At 45.7% G+C, this 22,408-nt stretch overlaps 1 protein-coding gene across 1 annotated transcript in view; it reads left to right on the forward strand.

Moving 5' to 3' along the window:
- Pitpnc1 (phosphatidylinositol transfer protein cytoplasmic 1) overlaps positions 1-22,408 on the forward strand; it is a 265,819-nt gene that overhangs the window by 232,839 nt on the left and 10,572 nt on the right. The window contains exons 7-8 of the mRNA XM_029483564.2: positions 10,473-10,628; positions 15,918-15,981. Of these exons, the coding sequence (XP_029339424.1) occupies positions 10,473-10,628; positions 15,918-15,981 (220 nt within the window). The remainder of the gene's footprint in view (positions 1-10,472; positions 10,629-15,917; positions 15,982-22,408) is intronic.

The following is a 22,408-nucleotide window of genomic DNA, read 5'->3' on the forward strand; positions in this document are numbered from 1 at the left end:
ATAGCTCATCAGTTAAAATCCTGCTGGTCCTCCAGAGACCCACACTCCATTCCTAGCATATACACAAGGAAAAATATCAAAAACTAAATCTCTGAAAAATAAAGAAAACTAACCATCGCAGCATTGGAGATGGGTTTGAGGCAAGCATGTGCCTCTGGCCCATGGCTGCCATGAGTGGCACTCGGGAAGTTTGTTTGTGTGCATGGTGTTTTTCAGCATGCATCCAGGAGCGAGGCAGACGTGTGATTCTGATGACAGCCCCAGTTCCTAGAGTCTCAAAACCCTCTGCAACCTCATCAAGATGCTTCAGAAACTAAAGCCATTTGTGCTGCAAAGAGTTACCAAAAAATATGTTCTTTCTTCTCTTCTGGTTCAACCTCATTCCAAATGCCGCGTGTCTGATTCAGCATCTCGAAGAAGCCTTAGATCGCAAATTCAACGTTATGCCAAGTTTTGGCAATCTGTTCCTTCAGGTCCCAGGATGGTGCCTACCTTTAGTTCATTTTCTTATGCTATCTCAGAAGACCACAGAGCAGTTAATTCATTAACAGTAGAAGTTTAGTTACACACAGCACAGTTCTAGAGACCAGGATGGCCAAGAGTCTATTGCTGGCATCTGGTGAGGGGTTCATGCTGCTTTAAACATGGTCGGTGGGCAAGGACACAATTCAAGGCTTAGGATCTCTCTGCTTACTATATTCAAGTTCTTAAAGCATTTTATACTTCATCTGGGAGGAGGATAGCGATAGAAGCCCCAAAATTTGCCTATTCTCCTCCTAAAGGGGAATATCTCTGCCACTTGTCTTGTTGTTGTCGTCACAAAGCACCCAACAAAAACAACTTTGGACTCTCTCTTAACCGCCACACCAGTCTTACTGTTTAAAAGTTTTTACAGATCTGGCTCTCCAGCACTCCCCTGTTTTCTAGAGACCAGTGGCCGGGGTATTCTGTCACTCTGTTGTTCTGATAACCAGTCCCCCTTTTGTACGAGAGCTCTAACTCAGTCCACCTCATTAACTCAGATGAGGGCATGTTGGAAGGGATTCCTGATGAATAGATGGGAAAGACAGTTCTGGCTTGGGAAATTCCAACAACTACAGGAGCACCATCCCAGGAACCACAGACAAAGGCCCAATCCTTTTTCTTTTTTTTTTTTTCATGACAGTGACATCTCACGGATTAAGTGAAATTGTGTATGACGTGCTTGGCACCGGCTCTGGAGTCAATCTTTGTCACACAGCCCATATGCTGGTATCCCTTTCTTCCATCCTTGGCTCTCTTCTGAGCCCCACCTGACCCCCAACCACTAAAAGGGGCCTGTTTAGTTTTATTTTTCCCTGGTCTTTCCCCTGGCCCATGGAAAGCATCAGTAGTGAGTGGTCTTTGTAGAGTGTTCAGTTCTTTCGTAGTGTTTATCCCAAGTCCCCATTCTCACACTCTTTCTTTTCTTCTCAGCATGGTGAGTTTTGAATGTTTCTAGCCCTAGATTTTAACTGGGACAGGTGTAGAGCACATGCCAAGACACCCCCACCACGGGAACTTTTGTTCTCTAGCTCTCTACGTGCCAGACAAAACTTAAGAGCCAACTTGTTCTAGCCGAGTCGCTTTGCAGGGGGATGGCATAAATCGCTGTGTTTGCGGTGCATTCTGGTGCCGAGAGCAAAGGCCTTAAAAATAGCACTTTGGGTGCTAACTGCTAACAAAGCAAGAATTGACCCTTCCAGCCATGACTTCCACTTAGGCCTGTTCTTCTCTTTTTTGTAAACTGACTTATCATGGCTGACCTTTTAAGTCAAGTCTTCACTTAGCACTCAAGTATGCGTGCTCTGAAAACTCCCGAGTATGATTTTTGTGAACTACGGATCTCAGACCCGAGGATTCACCCATTTAGAGGAGACAGTTTGAATCATACATTTAGCCAGGGAGATGGCTCTATAGGTCAAGGTGCTTGCTATTAAGCCTAATGTTCTGAGTTTGATCCCTGGAGCCCACACAGATGGAAGAATAGAGTCAATTCCTGCAAATTGTCCTCTGAATTCCACATTTGCACCATGGCACATGTACACACACACACATCCGAGACAGATCGATAGATCGATAGATCAGTGGATGGATGGATAAATGCATAGATAAATATAGATAAAATGTAATTTAAAAATATATTGACGGATATGTCCCCACCTCTACCTCATCCCTGGGAACCCACTGATGTATATTCTGTCTCTGTAGAGCCCCCTGACTTGAACATCTGACATGACTAGGATCACTTAGCATGCCCTCCTCTAGGACAATAGTCTCTAAAAGTGTTTTTATGTACCTCTTGTAGGATTTTTAAGTTCAAGAAACCCTGTACTAAATTTTGGGCTAAATTTCTTCCCAGTGAAATAGCCATTCATGGGTGGAAAATGATCCCAGCATTCTAGAGGCTGAGGCAGGAGGATCACAGGTCCCACATTAGTTTGGGCTCCACAGCCAGACCCTGCCTGAAAAAGCCAACTGTAACAGAACTGGAAGCTGTGCTGGTTATTCTCTCATTGCTGTGACAAACCGTGTAACAAAGGCAGCTCACAGAAGGGAGGGACTTATTTTGGCTTAGAGTCTGAAGGTTCGTTCCGTCCATCCTGGCACGGCGGTAGGCATATGAAGCGAGCCGCTGGTCACGTGGGCATTCACGGCTGGGAAGGGGAAGGTGGATGCTGGTGTTCACCTTGCTTTCTCCTTTTTATGCAATCCAGCAGTTAGAAGAGATCTTCCCACCTCAATTAACCTATCCTAGAAAATTCCTTATGCACACGCCCAGAGGTTTACCTCCAAGGTGATCTAGAGCCTGTCAAGCTAATCACTATTAGCCATCACCTTGGAGTGACCTTGGAGAAAAAGAAAATCTAGCATGGAATTTGTATTTCATTTACTTCCTCTCTACTTTGGGGCTAAGTATTATCATTATATAATATAGCAATTCCCGGCTGGGGTTCCCATTTAGCCTTTTTATATTTAACCGTTTATCAAAAACTTATCATTTCAATTAGCAGGGCAAGCCCCTGTTGGCTATTGTCCTTTGTGATTCTGACTGGAGGTGTAATTAATCATGGAAATGTCATATCTCAGCTAATGTGGCTAATATAGTATTACTTCCCAGATGCAAGTTCCCCTGTAGCTGGGCTAAGATCTCCTGTGGGCTTCTCTTTGCACTTTCCAGATGTGAGTTTAATAAAGTCACACAGGAACAGTTTCCCATGGGCTCCTGAATGCCTAATTCCTCGGCATTGCCTCTGTAGGCTTGTCCTGGTGTGAGATACCAATGCCTCCAGGTATTGCTGACCTAGTAGAGGGAAAACCTTCTACAGATGTGCCAAGGGAAAGGAGTGGCGAGCCAAGTTCTAGGGAAATGGCCTTGGCACCAGCTCAGCCCTCTCTAGATAGATGGGCTTTAGCTGCAAGTGTTCAATTTACCCTCTGCCTGGTCTGGAGAACACCAGCAGAGTCCAGAGCCAGAGACTTCACCACTGGAGGAATGGAGAAGCCCCTGGCCAGAAGAACACAGCCTCGCCCATCTCTAGGCAGCCAGCTCTTGGGCTAGAGGAGCTGAGTGCATATCTCCAGGCAAGAGCTCTGCTAGCGGAGTTTCCCAGTCACCCAGTGGATCCACTCGTAGGTAGAGTGGTGTTTGGGAAGCTCCGTGACCAAGTGACTAAACGGTAGAAGAGACATCAGAAATCTGGATATCTGACTAATCTCTCTCATCCGGTTTGAATGCGAGATGTTGCCCACAGGCTCAGCTGGTGGCCGTGTTCTGCGGAAGGTTGTGGAGCCTTTCGGATGTGGAGGCTTCACCTATTAAAGTAGATCACTAGTGGGTGGAGTTATATCCACTTCTGGGTCTGGCCTGGGTCTTTCTCTGCCTTGTGTTTGGCGCATCTAGGAGGAGCCTCCCACCCTCATGCTGCTCCCATCATGATGAATGGAGACCCTCTGAACTGAGAGCTAAAAGAAGACTTCCCTCTTGTAACCAACTTCTAACAGATATTGTGCCACATAACAACAGAAACTATTACATTCTTCTATGACCCTTGGTATGGGTTTAATGGTGCCCATCTGAGAAGATCTAAAGCCAGCGTGATAATGCACTCGGGAGGCCGAGGCAAGTAGATCTTTGTGAATTCAGGACACCCTGGTCTTACTTTGTAAGTTCCAGGACAGCCAGGACTGTATAAATAGATACCCTTTCTCAATGAATACATAAGTAAGCCATCAAAATCTTGCTTGTAGCATTTATGTATGTGAACTGAAGCTAGAGAACTGTAATGGGTGGGTTGGTTAGAGTCACTAGGGTCGGCCTTGAGCCCATATGACTGGTGTTCTTTATGTGAGGACACGAAGACAGAACTGCACAGAAGGGAGATGGTATAGACACACAGGGGAATATTGCCTGTGATTACTCCCAAGGTGTGCTTTCTAAGCCCAGGAATGTCAAAGAGGGCCAGCAAAACCCCTAGATGCTGAGGAAGACAAAGGCGGCAGGCATGACACCTTGATCATTTCGGATGTCTGCTTCCACACTAAGACAGCAAATCTCTGCCATCTAAGCCCTCAGTAACAGAACACAAAATACCCAAGTGCCCCATCTAGGAGAAGAGCTCCACCCGCCCCAACTTGACAGGTTCCAGGAAGGACAAAGAGCAGATAGCTAGGGGTGACTTTCATCACACCCAGACATACCTGTAAGTCACCTTTTGGGTTCAACATGAACCCATCCTGTGTCAGGGAGTCCCTGATCAGTGGATGCCAGGGAAGAGACATCTCTGGGTGGCTCCTGAGTGATGTCCTCAGGTAAAGCCCACTCACCAAACAGCCCATAGAACAGGTAGTGACACATTGTGTGTGGGCACTGAACACTACCACGTGACCTTGACCATGTGTCTCACCAATAATAATTTGTGTTCCAGTAACAACTGTCAGCCCCTCTCTGGAGGCTAGGCATGGTGGTATAACCTATCCCAACACTCAGGAGGTAAAGACAAGCAGATCTCTGTGAGTTCCGGAATAGCCTGGTCTACGTTGAGACAGCCAAGGCTGGATAGTGAAACCCTGTCTAAAACAAAACAATACAACCTTCTCTTGAAGTACAGACCCAGTCAGGTACCAACTTCCTAAAAACAGGAGTGCTCAGCCAGTCTATAACTTCCCAAAGGAAACTTCCATTCTGTTGTGTAGTCATGTTTGTATTTGAGCTTGTTTTCCTACAAGGTTGACTACAGGGTAGCCAGGTGGGCCAGCAGCCGCCTGTGTTTCTTCTTCAGTGCTTGTTGTGAGCTAAGAAAACCACATGATAGCATGTCTCATGGGCTTTATGTCTGTGTGACTCTGTGATGAAGGCAAGCATTGGGCACTTTCGGTGTTCCATGCTGAGAGCAGCAGTTTACACTCAGAGCCTTGTGGTGACACCACAAGACAGTTATGAACACCACCCCACCTTGTGGATCTCCTTTAAGTGACTATGCCAGGATTTCAGATGAAATGTCCTGTCCTCCTGTGGAAAGGGTTGTATCTTTCTCCACTCAGACTACTGTGACAGGAGACTGTAGATGGAGTAGCTTTGAAACAGTAATCATTTCTTTCTTAATTATGGAGGCTGGAAAATTAAGGCTGTAAGCCAACTTAGCCTGGCTAGACTAGAACAAACGTCTCTTCACCCCAGGTAGAGCACCGGTGACAGACTGAGGAAAGGGATCCACCCAAATCTCTTGGTTGGGTGGGGTTACTTATGGACTATGAATGAGGAGTTACTTAGAAGATCACTCAAAAGCAGCTTGCATCACCAAAAGCCGCCCATCCCAGCATGGGTGATGGCTATCAGCTTCACCGGCAGAAAAGGCTCTACTCTGCAACAATTGTTTCTGGTTACAGAACCTTGTAACTTTCTGAATTCTCTGAACCTTGTAAGTTCCTTGAGTTTCCGGGGTTGTGCAAGTTGCTCAGCCTTCTCTCCTGCTCAAAGAGGGAATGTTTCAATTTAGAGGAAATGGCTACACAGAAACTGCTGTAGGGTCCTGACCCTGGTTCCTAGATGGTGTCATTACAGCAGAAAAGACCCAGGAACTCGCCAGAGTCTCTTGCCTACTTCTTCCTGTAGTCAAATCTCATCAGTGAACGGGGTGGGGCGGTATTAGTGGTGAGTTAAACACCTGGACTCAGGGATGAGGGGACAGTATTGGATATATTGCTGATCATGTCTGAGTTTCAGGTTCCTTATCTGTTTATATCTAATAGCAGTGGCTAAACCTAGATGTTAAGATTCTGAGTACCCAAGTCCAGTTAAAGCCAAGCTCTGGGACCTTGACCTTGCTCCACCTACACTTCTTCCCTAGAAGTCTCTGTCATGATCTTGAGCTCAGGATGAGGCTCTAGAGCAGTAGTTCTCAACCTTCCTAATGCTATGACCCTTCAGTACAGTCCCTTATGTTGTGGTGATCCCAACCATAACAGGATTGTTGTTGCTACTTCATAACTGTAATTTTGCTACTGTTATGGATTGTAATATAAATATTTTCTGATGGTTTTAGATAACTCCTGTGCAAAGGTCATTCAACCCCTAGCCCCCAAAGAGGCTGTGACCCACAGGTTGAAAACTGTTTCTCCAGAGGGTGTTCTGGCTTCTAGTTCCTACAGGAGGTCATGGGTTGTAACTGAGCAACTCCAATCTTTGCCTCTGTCCTCAAGTGACTCTCTTTATGTCCTCCCATCTGTCTCTTCCAAGGACACTTGTCATTGGACCTAGGGCCCATCCATTTAATCCGGGATGATCTCATCTAAAGATCCTTAGCTTAATTACATCTGCAAAGACCTTGGTTTCCAATCACATCATACTTATAGTTTCCAGGGGCAACCCTTCGCATACCCTTTGGGGAATCACCAGCCACTGCACAAAATTTTCAGTGTATTGGACTCCAGCAGTCAGGAAGCTGAGGGAGGAGGATTGCCACAGTTCCCATGTCAGCCTGGACCACAGAATAAAACCCTGTCCGTCGATAAATAAATAAATAAATAAATAAATAAATAAAGACAACAGCTTCTTGGTCACACTAACACAAAACATTATGTCCTTTTATGAAAAGCTAATAACTGGGCTGAAGAGATTGCTCAGTGGTTAAGAGCACTGACTGCTCTTCCAGAGGTCCTGAGTTCAATTCCCACATGTGAGCCAATGTACTTATATACATAAAATAAATAAATGCTTTTTAAAAAAAAAAAAAGCCAATAACCTAGCTTAGATAGTGGTGGCTCTTGCCTTTGATCCTAGCACTTGGAAGACAGAGGCAGGCAGATTTCGGTGAGTTTGAAGCCAGCCAGGTCTATGGAAGCAGTTCCAGGACACCCAGAAAAATTCTGTCTTGGGGTGGGGGGACAGAAAGAAGCTAACAAACAAATAAGCCCTAATAACCAGCCTGATAAGATGGCTTAGTGGGTAAAGGCATCTGCTGCCAAGCTGGTGACCTACATTTGACCCATTTACATGGTGAAGAAGAGAACCACAAAGTCCTCTGACCTTCACCTGCACGTATGGTGTGTGTCTAAGCTAAGTCAAGTTATACCTGCTGGCTTATATGGGTACACACGCACATGCATGCACACATACACACATGCACATAGACACATGTGTACACACACAAGCACCTTTTCTTGGCTCACTACTGTCCATTCACATCTGATTCAGAGTTTGGATCAAAGGTGTCTTGGTGGAAGCCTTCCTTCTGTACCTCTCTCCAGCACTTAGAACGGGAATCTCTAATTATAGGCCACATTAGAGATTTACTAGACAAAATTATCAGCTATAGATATGACCCCAGTCTTGGGTGAGGAACATCCTGTTCCCATACAAAGCCCAACTGTTAATCGATTCTTCAGGACTGAGTTATGTTTAAAAAAAAATTGGCTATTTAATTTTGATTTTTTTTTTTTTTTTTTTTTTTGTGGTTTTTCGAGACAGGGTTTCTCTGTGTAGCTCTGGCTGTCCTGGAACTCACTTTGTAGACCAGGCTGGCCTCGAACTCAGAAATCCGCCTGCCTCTGCCTCCCAAGTGCTGGGATTAAAGGCGTGCGCCACCACGCCCGGCTAATTTTGAAAGTAAATGTGGCAGAAAGAGCACTGGGCTGCTGTGATCTTCAGGTGAAATACCTGATTTTTTTTTTCCCACAAGTCTCAGTGTCTTTGTCTAGTAAATTGAGGACATAAAGCCAGAGTTTCACTGTCCACTTAGGACGTTCTATTCTGGGCTGCCCAGTCTGAGGAGCTGAGTTTGAGCTCCAGAATCCATGTCGGGGAAGGAAAGAACTGAGTCCTGGATTTTCCTCTGACCTTAACACACGAGCTCCTACTTTTACAGACTTTGCCTTCTGGCTGTGGTAATACAGTAGACTTCTCATTCACATCCAACCTCTCCCCAAACTCTGATTCATAATAGCCTACTATCATTTAAAATTTTTTTTGTGGAGCCATCGAGAATCATACCTTGAGACTGGAGGGATGGCATAAAGACTTTGCCATACAGGTGTAAAGAACTGAGTTTGTGGATGCCCGTGGTGTGCTGGAGCTTTAGCTAGGAGAACCCTCCGTGCTCCAGAAGGTTCACAATGTTGTGGGGGTGACCAGAACACCTGGGCTACACATGACAGGCTCCTGAAGAAAAAAAAAAAAAATAGGAGAGATGGGCAGAAAAAGAAGGGCTATCTAGGGCTGGTGAGATGGCTCAGTGGGTAAGAGCACCCGACTGCTCTTCCAAAGGTCCTTAGTTCAAATCCCAGCAACCACATGGTGGCTCACAACCATCCATAACAAGATCTGACTCCCTCTTCTGGAGTGTCTGAAGACAGCTACAGTACTTACATATAATAAATAAATAAATCTTAAAAAAAAAATAAAAAAAAAAAGAAAGAAGGGCTATCTAGGGAGAATGAAGCTTTGGGGAAGGTTACTGATGTCCTGGCAGGATTGTTCAGTGGTTAGAGCTCTTGCTTGCTCCCGCAGAATACTTCATGCATGCTGGCAAGCGCTCAACCATCTGAGCCACTTCCCAGCATGGTGCTGTATGTAGTTGTATCTTCAGCTGACAAGTGCCACAGACAGACTCTTAAAAGAGAAGCAACAGAGGAAGGACAAAGGCCCTGCCTTGTCAGTGTGAAACCGGAATAAGAGGTCATTTATTCCGAGCTAAATCTGAGCGGCCGTGCAGGGATACAGTTTCAGATTGTGCGGAAAGATGTCTTCCACCATGGATACCATCGCTAGACCAGTCTATTAGCTTTATTTCTTTAAGTCTGCATGTGTGTGCGTGCGTGTGCATACGTGTGTGAACATAGAGTCAGTAGACAGCTTTCAGGAGGCCATTGTCCCTCCTACCGGCTTGGTCTTCTGTTTCTCCATTTGTACAGCAACCTCAGTTGCAGAGGTTACTGGTCTCATCTCCCCATAAGTATGCTGGGATTACAGATGTTTACCACCACATCTGGCCTTTTTTAATGTCATTTTAAATGTTCTTATGTGTATTAGTTTGCCTGCATGCACGTCTGTATGAGGGTGTCAGTACCCAGGAACTGGAGTTACAGACAGTTGTGAGCTGCCATGTGGGGGCTGGGAATCGAACCCACATCCTCTGGAAGAGCAATCAGTGCTCTTGACAGCTGAGCCATCTCTCAAGCCTCCCATCGATGGGGCTTTTTATGTGGATTCCAGGAATGGAAGTTGGGCACTCAAGCTTGCATGGCAAGGGTATTTACCTGCTGAGACATTTCCCAGGCCTCTCCAGCTCTTCCCAGGAAACAGTGCCCCCCCCCCTTTAAGATTTATTTGTATATGAGCTCACTGTAGCTGTATCTTCAGACACACCAGAAGAAGGTGTTGAATCCGATCACAAATGGTTGTAAGCTATCATGTGGTTGCTGGGAATTGCTTGGAAGAGCAGTCAGTGCTCTTAACCTCTGAGCCATCTCTTCAGCCCCATGGTCCTCCCTGTTCCTAGTCCCTAGTAGCCATGGCCTACTTTCTGTCTAAGTGGATTTGGCCCATTCTGGACATTTCATATAGATAGCCTTTTTTTTTTTCCTTAAAAACAAAACAGGGCTGGAGAGATGGCTCAGTGGTTAAGAGCGCCAACTGCTCTTCCAAAGGTCCTGAGTTCAAATCCCAGCAACCACATGGTGGCTCATAACCACCCGAAATGAGAACTGACTCCCTCTTCTGCTGTGTCTGAAGACAGCTACAGTGAACTCACATATAATAAATAAATAAATAAATAAATCTTTAAAAAAACAAAACAACGTTTCAAGTAGCCCAGGCTAGCCTCAGACTCAATATGTAACTGAGGTGGTCTTGAACTCCTGACCACCCTGCCTCTGCCTGGGGTTACAGGCCTGTGCTGCCCCACCCACGACTATGAAGTTTTAATATACCAGCTTGTTTGGTGTATCTTTTCTAGGATCCTAAACACTTCAAGTCTGAGAAGACAGGCCGAGGGCAGCTAAGAGAAGGCTGGCGAGACAACCATCAGCCCATCATGTGCTCCTACAAGCTGGTCACCGTCAAGTTCGAGGTGTGGGGCCTTCAGACCCGAGTGGAACAATTTGTGCACAAGGTGGGTTGTTGACCTGGTCCCTGGGATGTAGACAAGTTCCCTATTGCCATCATTGCCTGGTAGGAGATAGAAGGTTTGCCCAATGCCCCAGTGCTGAACTGGTACCAAGTACTTATATCTAGAACATACTTCTTAGGTGAAAATGCATTTTCTACAAGGGTGTAATTTTCTCCCACTACTTACTCTGTGTAGCAGTTTTACAGATCACTTCTCATTCTGAATCTATCAGATGAGTATATTTGGGAAGTTGGATCCACAGAATGTTATGTCCTACTTTGCCAGTTAGGTTAATCTACCTTCAGACAGGGACACTGGGCAAGAGCCCAGAGGCTTATCCCTGGGTACAGCTCCCAGGGATAATTCCCCCTCGGAAGAACTTGCACACATAGGCACCGTAAGCAGAAGAGGCCCCCAGAGGCAGAACAAGAGCTCCAAGTGGGCCCACGAGGCGGCACACCTCAACGCTTCTCCCTTCACTGACCCCTCGCTAAAGGATGATGACCAAGCCCAGAGCGCAGACTTTAACCAGGCCCTTGCTTTGGAAAACAGATTAACTTTGGGGGCAGGAACCAATTTGATGACACGAGTTTTCTCCAGGTCTTAAATAGGACTCTTCCATATGACTCTAAAATAATGAAACAGGAGGTGCCAAGCAGAGCCCTGTGTAACTGCTCTCATTTACATAAGGATAAATAATTGGGCCAGTGAGAGCACTTGCTGTCAAGCCTGACAACTGAGTTCCATGCACATGCTAAAGGAATGAACTGACACACACAAGTTATTTATCCTCTGATCTCCAGCCAAGTGTTGAGGCTTGCATGAGTATGCACTCACACAGCAATAAATAAATGTTATAAAATTTTAGACAGCTGGGCAGTGGTGATGCACGCTTTTAATCCCAGCACTTGAGAGGCAAAGGCAGGAGGTTCTCTGAGTTCAAGGCCAGCCTGGTCTACAGACTGAGTTCCAGGAGAGCCGGGGCTAACAGAAAAACTCTGTCTCAAATAAGACCAAATTAATAAAGTCAAAACAAAATAAAATTTTAAACAAACACATAAATAATTCCCAATGTCACAGGGGCTGGAATGTGGCTCTGTTGACAGATTGCATGGCTAGCACTCATACAGCCATGTGTTATATCCTCAGTACTCCAGAAACCAGTTTTGGTGGTGCACACCTCTAATCCCAGCACTCTGGAGGTTGAAGCAGAGAAAACAGAAGTTCAAATTTATCCTCACTTGCATAGTAAGTTCAAGACCATCAGGGGCTACAAAGATAGATAGATAGATAGATAGATAGATAGATAGATAGATAGGACCCTGTATTTAAAACAAAACAAAGAGCCAGGTGGTGGTGGTACATGCCTTTAATCCCAGCACTCAGGAGACAGCAACAGGTGTATCTCTGAGTTCAAGGCCAGCCAGAGCTACACAGAGAAACCCTGTCTCAGCAGGGTATGGTGGGGAACAAAAACCTCCAAGTTCCTTTTCTCTATATTTGAGAAAAGTTGGCTCTCTGATTTTTTTTTTCTACTAAAATCTGACAAAGAATCCCTTTCCCGAATTCCACAGCAGCGCCACTGTTTTCCCTCCCCGGGCTCTGAGGTTTTCTCAGCTGGACTTGTCTGCAGACCACAGCCATTTGGCAATAGCAAGGTGAAGGATTGTTTTGATGCTTCAAGATGGAGATCCTTCTATACTACTGAGGCTGGCCTTAAGCTCCTCCTGCCTCAGGCTTCCCAGTAACTGGGATTTAGTAGCTGTGCCTCTTGCATCTGGGTAGAAAGTTTCATTCTTGAAGTTAGGACTGGAATTGATGACCCATTCCTGTACCCAGGCTAGTGGGAAGAGTAGGCTCTGCAATGGAGCCAAAGGATTGTTTTGTTTTTACATGAATACCATGTAGTTCTCTGCTGGGCTCTGTATACATCCCACCCACCAGCCAGGAGAGTGAATGAGTGAGGAGCAGCGGAGTTGTCTTAGTTAGGGTTTTATTGCTGTGAAGAGACACCATGACCAAGGCAACTCTTATGAAGGACACTTAATTGGGGCTGGCTTACAGTCTCAGAGGTTCAGTTCATTTTCATCATGGCAGAAAGTATGGCAGTGTTCAGGCAGACATAGAGCTGAGAGCGTTACCTAAATCTTGATCCAAAGGTAGCCAGGAAGAGACTCTACCATGACACACTTCCTCCAATGAAGCCACAATTCCTAATAGTGCCACTTCCCATGGGCCAAGTGCATTCAAACCACCACAGGAGTCAAGTTCAGACACAGCCCTAGTTCTCTTTCTGTTGCTGTGATTAAAAACATCCTGACAAAAGGAAACCTGGGGACAAAAAGATTTATTTTAGCTTACTATTCCAGGCTGCAGTCCATCATTATGGGAATGTCACAGCTTAAAGCAGCTAATCTCATCTCAGCCACAGTCAAGCGCTGAGAGAAATAAATGCATGAGTGACTACTGCTCAGCTCACTTTTTCTACTGTTACACAGTTCAGAACTTAAACCTAAGGAATGGTGCCGCCCACAATGGGCAGGTCTTCCCCACAGCAACTAAAGCAGTTAATAAAAATCCTCCACTCTGGGCATGGTGGTAAACACCTTTAATTCCAACACCTGGAAGGCAAAGACAGGTAGATCTCTGTGAATTGGAGACCAGCCTTGTTTACATGGCACATTGCAGGCCAGCCAGGGCTAAATCATGAGAGCATATCTCAAGAAAAGAAAAAGAAAATTGCTTCCCAGACATACTGGTAGGTCAACCTGATCTGATCTGGGTAATTCCTTATTAAGGCTCCCTTCCCAGGCAATTGTGGACTGCCAGTTGACAATTGTAACTCCTCAGCACAGAAACCTCATGTTTTCCTTCTGGGTCGTGACCTTGGTTACGGAGCAGGAAGACAAACCACAGAGTAACTATGTTAGCGCCCAAGCTCCGTGTCTCCTTGCCCTCCCTCACTTTCAGATTTACATTCCCTCATCTCTCTTTCCCTCTCCTTCCCTCTCTCATTCTCCCTCCTTTGCTTTTGTTCTTATATATATATATGTGTGTGTGTGTGTGTGTGTGTGTGTGTGTGTGTGTGTGTGTGTTTTGCCCTCATGTGTGGACACAAGCATGTCTGGTGTCCACATCGATCAGAAGAGGGAATTGGATCTCCTGGAACTGGAGATATTCAAGTCATTGTGAGCTGTCATATGGGTGCTGGGACTCAAACCCAGGTCCTAAGCAAGAGCAACAAGTGCTCTTTTTTTTTTTTTTTTTTTTTTTGGTTTTTCCAGACAGGGTTTCTCTGTGTAGCCTTGGCTGTCCTGCTGGAACTCACTCTGTAGACCAGGCTGGCCTCGAACTCAGAAATCCGCCTGCCTCTGCCTCCTGAGTGCTGGGATTAAAGGCGTGCACCATGCCGGGCTTTAACAATGATTTTTTTTTTTTTTCAACAAGTGCTCTTAACAGATGCGCCAGCTCCCCAGCTCCTGTTTTTATTCTTTTGAAGCAGGGTCTCCTACAGCCCAGGCTAGCCTCAAACTCACTGTGTAGCCAAGGTTTGCCTCGAGTGCTCAAATGCTGGAATTTCAGGTGTGTGCCCCCACACCTGTCTGCTTCTTTCCCTCCTAAATTATCTCCTCTAACTAAAGAGTCACCGAGTGGTCGAGTGGTCGTGGATCTCATTTCCTCTCCCAAAACAGGTTTTAATTGCCCAGAGCTCATTTCATTTAATTCCTTGACGATGACTTTGGCTCAACCTATTTCTTGAAAGTACCTGTGAGGATTCTTTGGCTTATGTATTATCACACTTCCGTGCCTAATTCCAAACTAAAGGAAGTGTTATAACCCCGCCCCCCCAACACACCTGTTCTGCTAATGAGGAAGTGTTTACAGGGGTTGAAAGTAGAGGGTGGTGGAGGAGCTTTCTCTAAACACCTTTGTTTTTTAAGAATCTATTCACAGTGATGGGGGGGGGGGTATTCAAAAGCCAGCCATTAACGCATTATTGAGGCCTTGTTGCGAGCCACAGCTGTGTTGTGCTTAATGTGACAGGGCGGATTTACGGCTGCTGTTCTTTTGATTTCCACGAATTTGACACCGTCAGCACCAGAGTGTGTATGGCTGCATGGTCTTTCTTAGATTCATTACATGTCTCCACTTCCAAATCATAAAAGGGCCTCGACGAATACCCAGAGGCAGGAGGAATAAACACTTCATTAGAAACGCTTCCCTTGTTTCTGAAAACCCACCCAATTAAAACCCTTTGCTTATGGAAACCCACTTCAGCCCTTCCATGAGAGGTTTTTTGACAATCACTGGATTTTGTTTGGCAAGAAGAAAGGAAGGAATGTTGGAGGCTGGCTGTGAGTTTCCAAGAAATGTAATAAGGAATATTTATCGGCTGGGAAGATGGCTCAGCAGGTAAAGAGCTTGCTGCTGGAGCAGCAGGGCCTAAAAATTTTTAATGTAAAAAAAAGAAAGAGATGAAATAAGAAATATTATTTTATTTTATGATGATGATGATGATGTATGGAAGAGGGGATGCACTTGCCAGGTCATGCTCTTATGGAGACCAGAGGCCAACATCCTTGTCTCTCTCTCTGTCTCTCTTCAGATTTTTTAATTTTCTCCTAAATTATTTTACTACATCTTTACCTTTGTTTACTTATTTAGGGGAAGAGGAGGACAGTTGACACATGGGAAGGTCAGAGGACAACTTTCAGGATCTGTTCTCTCCCTCCACCTTGTCTACCAACTGTGACCCAGATAGTGAACTCAGGCAGGCTTCCAGGAGTCACCTTTGCCCTTTGACCTGGCTCCATGACCCCAGCTTATGGGGCGGGGGGTTGTTTTTTTTTGTTTTTGGTTTTGGGTTTTTTTTGAGACAGGGTTTCTCTGTGTAGCCCTGGCTGTCCTGGAACTTACTTTGTAGATCAGGCTGGCCTCAAACTCAGAAATCCGCCTGCCTCTGCCTCCCGAGTGCTGGGATTAAAAGCGTACGCCACCACGCCCGGCTCCCAGCTTATGTTTTGAGATAAACTCTCTCACTAAACTTGGGGGTTAACTGATAGGCCAGAAAGCTCTGGTGAACCTCCATTTCCACTCCCCCCAGCACTGTGGTTATAGGACATGTATACATTAACACATCTAATTTTTACATGGGTGCTAAAAATCCAAATTCAGTCCCTCATGCTTAAACAGGCAACACTTTACCCACTGAGCCATGCCCCTAGCCCCTCAACCCCCAAATGCTCTTGGTCGCACCTGGTATTATTTCAACCTCCTTTTCTCACTCTTCAGGTGGTCCGAGACATCTTGCTGATTGGACACAGACAGGCCTTTGCGTGGGTTGATGAGTGGTACGGTAAGTCCGATGGCCCAAAATAACTTGGAGAATGGTTTCGTAACACCTTGACTTGGCTTTCAGTCCACCCAGCTTCAAGTGTAACCTAGAAGGACAACAACAAAGCGTAGGCCACCACTTCCTGTATTGGAAATAGCTCTGTCTGGTGAACCTAATAAAGATGTAATTATAGGAGCTCGGTCTGAAATAACCACAGAACTATTGACCAAGTAGGACCTCGGCGTGCTTGATGCTTGTCTTACCGACACTCGGGGCTCCATTGTTCTCTGCAGGGTGGATTTCAGACCCATCCTAAATTATCCCAAACTTCAACATTATCTGATAGAAGCATCTTATTTAGTAACAGTCCCTTGATGCAGGAAACACTTGAAACAGACCCTCATCGGAGACATACAAGTTCTCTAAGATGTCAAGGACAGATGGAGGGAGGCATATGTGACTGGACAACTCTAAAGGAAAATACTGCTCTGGCTTTTTGGAATCTTTGAGGTTTTTTTTTTTTTTTTTAAATGTCATTCAAAAGATTTTAAACAAGTTCTGCACCTTGTCAGTAAATAAGAACAAGGTTTGCTTGGTACCATGATGAATAGACCATCCTCCCTGGGTGCTCAGCACCGCAGCTGTGTGGACATGAGTCCCTTGCCTCCCCTGAATCAGTCATTAGGTGGCCTGTGTCCTTGGCTATAAATAGAAGTGAGCACGCCCAACCAGTGACTTAGGATAGAGCCATCTGTGTGTGTCTGTCGTCCTAAGTCACGTTATTTGTCCTAGATGTACCCTACATTGTATTTTGGTCTTTTTTTTTTCCCACCCTTATTCCACCCATGCCCTCCGTTTCCAGAGCAGCAGCTGATGCCCTCCACTATCCTATCTTAAAGTGAAAGGCTACATTGAACAGAATGGGTGAAGGCAGTGCTGGTAACTCAGGCCACAGGTTTAAAAGGCTTGGTCTGCCGGGCTACAGGGTTCATTTAGTCTCATGTTTCCATTTTCCCAGCTCTGCACCTGCTGAAGAGTAAGCGCTTCTTCCTGGTTTGCCCAGGTGCCCATCCCCACTTGGATTGTTAGGTTCCACAACCACAGGACATTTTCATATACTCTGCTGTCAGGAAGACTCGCCACGACCTGGCTTTTATGAGATAGGTCACTGGGGAGTATCCTCGAATTAATATCTGTCCTGTCTTCTCCACTTTACTTCTCAGAGCTCATGGTTCCCTTGTTACCATCTTCTAGGAACTATCACAAGGCTAGTCAAAGAGCAATAGGCCTGCATTGATTACACAAAGGACAGGCACCCAGAGAGTCCCAAAATCTGCCACCTTGATGGGCAGGAGGCAAAGTTCTCAGCTAGGTTTCTCTAGCACCAGCATGTGACTGAGGGCTTTTCAGAAATTTTAAAAGGAGGTCTTCACTCTGCTTATAGAGGTAAAACATTCCAAGCCTGCCCTTCCAAAAAGAGGGTTTGGGGCCAGCAAGATGGCTCAGTGGGTAAAGGCATCATCAGCTGCCAACCCTGGTGACCTGAGTTTGTTCCCCAGAGCCCATGTTAAAGGTAAAAGGGGAGAATTGACTCCACAAAGCTGTCAGCTAACATCCACCCAAGTGTATCATGGGATACACATATCATGCACACACATACAATAAAAATTTTTCTTAATGAGAAAAAGAGGTTGACAACCATTATAGGAGGAAAAAACAAAGTGGGACTGTGTATCCAGTAAGGGGAATATGGAGACTAGACCCTGATTCTTTTCAGTCTCAGCTAAGCCCGTGGCAAGGAAGTGATGACTTTAGGCCATTTAATTAAGAGAGTGGGAGAGACTTGCCTGGCATGTGCAAGGCTCCTTTAGAATTCTCAGATTATTACAAGAGCCTGAAGCTAGAATAATATATTAGATGAAACACAGGCTCTCCAGCCGAAAGGTCTTTAAGAATTCCTACCTATTTACTTAGGATGAGAAGGAAGGCAGTTAGCAACTCAAAGAGTCTCTTGGTCACAAGATCTTCTTTGTGACTGAGTTGTGGTTGGAAGGCTTAGGCTTTGGTGAATGTAGACCATCAGGGCTGGCTGTTGACCCCAGAGTGGTCTCCACCCCCTGTGTCCGTCCACATTGACAGTCGCAACCAAAACAAGCAGCCCTTTCAGGCAGCAAGGATCTGAGAACGACACCATCCATTTGGTATAACCTCTTGCAGACCTCAGCAGCCCAGCTGAGCTGCTGGCCTGGAACACAGTGGCTCCTTCATTACCTGTCGCAGGCTCGCAGGAAATTAAATGAATAGAAACAGGCCCTGCCACCCAGTGTCTCCTCAGCCACTTACTGATTCAAGGTCATTCGGGGAACTATGGGTCTTTCAGATAGATGGGTGTGTTATAACCCAGGCAAAGTCCAAACAAGGATAACCCTTCGGCTCGGGTACCTTGAGTTGCCTTTTTCCCTTTGATCACGTACAGGCTCAGTGAGGCCCCTGTTAATAAACATGGACAGGGTCCCAAGTAAAGCAGCCTCCTCTGGAGCCACAGTCTACAGTTCTGGTTCTCAAAGCAAGGTCCCTAGACCTGCAGTCTCCGAATCTCCTGGGTATTGGTTAGAGATACACAGTCTCCAACCCCTAGCCCACTGTGGTTCCAGAAGCCCTCCAGGTTGATTCTGAACTGTTGGCTCACAGCCTGGGATATAAAGCAGATTCGTTTACAAGGACAGCTTAAATAATTCATTCCAAATAGATTAGACTAGAAGGATCTTCGATGTCTTCAGGGCCAGCTGCTAAGCTCTGGCACCTTATAAGAATTAAAAGAAGAAGTAAGGAAGGGAGTAGCCATCGTCCTCCTTTAAGCAGATGTGTTAGAAAAGGGCCCCCTTCTGGGCAGACTCAGCAGGTGCTATATTGTTGGGGCTGGGTTTGGGTGCCGTTCACCTCCTGAGCAGCATGTTTGGGTAGTGCACCATGCCTGTCCTTAGGCATCATTCAGGACACTCCTGGCTGCCCCCCCTCCCTTCAAATTAGACTCCCCATCTCCAGTGCTTAATTAGGAGTGAAGAAAAGACATTGTTCAGGATGATGATCTTTTCTCACCCAAGGATTTATTTCTGCATCTCCACTGAGTTCCAGCATTCTTGGAAGTCACAAAACCATCTCCCTAAGCAGATTTTATTCTGCTCATGTTCTTCTCTAAAGTATCGCCGTGGCCATGTTGGAGGAGTTGAGTTTGCTTTCCAAGGCCCTGATTGGTCTTTACCCGTGAGCCTTGAGCCTCTCTGCATGACTAGAACACTAATCAGCCGAGCCACGACACATTTCAGGAGATGGGGTGAGAGGGGAGACAGATAAAAATAGCCAGCCCAGCTTCATTAAAAAAAAAAGCTCGGATTGGCTTCTCAAATCTGACAGTATTCTCAGAGAGGCACATTGAAGATTGCCACAGGGACCCTGTGACTGAGGGGGGGCCTCACAAACGTCTTTGAAAACCTGACTCCTTCCCCAAAAAAAGTATGTGGGAGGTTGAGTTCTGGCTGGTAGATGAAACGGCCTTATGAAGTCGCTTAGAAGTCAGCCAGGATCCCTAGGGAAGGCTTGACAAGGCAAGAAGCAAACTCAGGTGAAGAAATGAGCCACAGCTATGTGAGTCCGCCACACCAGCATCTTCCAGGGGCCCCAGGTTTCCTGGAAGCAGACCCTGAGCCTGTGTGTGCATGTTCATCTTTCTAGGAAGGGAACTCATAACGTCACATCGCTTTCCTTTTCAAAGGAGCCTGTGAACCCACACTCCAACTGGGCTGAACCCACTGAGCATACATTCCCACACCCCCCTAAAAATGGTGGGTATAGTGATACCAATCTATGACCCCAGTGCTTAGGAGGCAGAGGCAGAAAAAATCGCCACAAGTCTGAGACCAGCTTGTACTACATAGGGAGAGACTACATAGCAAGACCCTGTCTCAGAACAAAGGCTGGAGAGATGGCTCAAAGGATAAAAGCGCTTGTTACTCTTACAGAGGACTGGAGTTCATTTCTTAGCATTCATATGGTGGTTCGCAGCCACCCATAACTCCAATTCCAAGGAATCGGATGCTGGCTTCTTACCTCTGCAGGCACAACGCTCTCATGCAGTGCACAGGCACATACATGCAGGCAAAGCACCCATGCTCATAATATTAAATTAAATTTCAAAAAAAGAAAAACAAAATCACAGCTCTCAATTGCCATTCTAGATCTCAGTCGTCTGGGTTGTATGGAAAATGCTGTGTTCCCAGCATTGAGGATTGGCTGATTCCAACACAAAGAAAGTGGAAGGGCCTTAGCTTTATGTAAAAGTATGAGTTAGGTTATCATGGGTCTAATGAGTTGTTTTACGTTCCTACTAGGCCTAAGGATGCATGTCTACAATCCCTGTACTCAGGAGGCTAAGACAGGAGGAGGATCATGAATCCCTGGCCAGCCTGGGCTACATAGTGAGTTCTAGGATAGCCTAGGATACATAATGTAACCCTGTCTCAAAACAAACAAACAAACGATAGCAACAAAGAGACTTTAAAACTGAATCTTCTGGAAAGACGGCCACCAGTTTGCTGGAGACAGGTGCCCAGTCCAATTCATCATCAGGTGTCTTCCAAGGCCCAAAACTTGTTTCAACTTCAGTTTTGCCTCAGAATGATAGAACAATTGTCTGTTATAGCCTAGGAGGGTAGAAGGGGAGAGATTAGCCAGATCAAGTAAGCCGGAGCCACTACAAATGCAGTTAAGAATCAATCTCTCTCTCTCTCTCTCTCTCTCTCTCTCTCTCTCTCGTGTGTGTGTGTGTGTGTGTGTGTGTGTGTGTGTAAGAATCCATCAGTCTCTTACCCACAACTATCCCAAGATGTCCTAAGACTGGTCAAAAAAGTTATAAGGAATTAAACCCTTTCCTTCTATAATTCAGTGCTATTTGGATTCGTATGTGATATGAAGCATGTGTGGGGGTCAGAGGACGACTCTCAAAAGTTCCTTCTCTCTTTTTACCACGTGGGTCTTGGGATTTGAATTCTGGTCACCAGACTGGTGGAGAGCAGTTTTCCTGGTGAGCTAGCTCACCTTGAATTCTTTGTCTGTAACGTGATCCTGGCATTATTTGAATGATGGAATAAATAAATAGTAGTTTTAAAACATTTTATTCAGGGACTAGAGAACTAGTTCAGCAATTAAGAGTGTTCGCTGTTCTTGCAGAGAACTGGAGTTTAGCTCCCAGCACCCATGTCAGACAGCTCATAAACACCAGTAACTGCTGGGATCTAAAGACCATTTCTGGTCTTCACGGGCACACACACAAACATGCACATACATGCATGCAGACACACAAACATCCATATAAATAAAAACTTCAAATAAATAAAATGAATACTAAAACGAAGCCAGATGTAGTACCACACGCCAAATAATGAAGACACAAGAGAGAGAGGCAGGTGGATCTCTGTTAGTTACAAGGCAGCCTAGCCTATAGATCAAGTTTTAGGACAGCAAGAGCTTCATAGAGATGCCTTGTCTCAAAAAAAAAAAAAAAATTACTAAAATGGGCCTGGGGCTGTGACTTAGTTGGTGTAGTTCCTGCCTAGCATACATAAAACCCTGGTTCAGTCTGGAATGTTGCATAAACAGTACCCAGAGGTCAGAAGATGGAGTCAGGAGGATGGAGTTTCAGGTCACCCTCAGCTATCTACCAAGTTCAGGGCTGCCTTGTGCCAAATGAGACCCTGTCTCAAAAATGTGTAGAACAGCAATGATGATACTGAGCACTGTGGTACACACCTATAATTCCAGTATTTGGGAGGCAGAGACAGGAAGACCAGGAGTCCAAGGCCAGCCTGGGCTACAAGAGACCCTATCTAAAATCAACAGCAAGAAAGATGATAAACATTGAAGGGATAGAAGGCCCATTTAATTGAAAACTATTTTACCGTATCTTGTGAGTCTTTAGCTGATGGTTGAGGAAACAAAGAAATAGCCTCAACTGACAAATCCCCTGGGACAAGAACATCTTTACCAATGTTAAACCAGGAACAGAGGGAACTCCACCTCAACGGAGTCACTTTGTGCAGATGAGGGCTTCACCTAATCCCAGCACTGGGGAGGCAAAGACAGGAGAATCCTGCCAGCCAATCAGTGAGCTCCAGGTTCACTGAGAAACTCTGTCTCAAAAAATAAGGCAGAGGGGCTGGAGTCAGCAGTTAAGAGCACTGACTGCTCTTCCAGAGGGCCCAGGTTCTATCCTCAGCATCCACAAGACAGCTCACAGCCATCTCCAGTCCCAGCACCAGAGGATCCCACGCTATCTCTGATCTCCAGGAGCACTGCCTGCAAGTGGTACACAGTCATACATGCAGGCAAGACACTCACAGACACAAAAACTACAACAATAGTAATAATAAAATACAGAGAGATAAGCCGGGTG

Source organism: Mus caroli, unplaced genomic scaffold (genome assembly GCF_978045245.1).
Source record: "Mus caroli unplaced genomic scaffold, Mus_caroli_1 scaffold_13, whole genome shotgun sequence".
Lineage (NCBI taxonomy): Eukaryota > Metazoa > Chordata > Mammalia > Rodentia > Muridae > Mus > Mus caroli.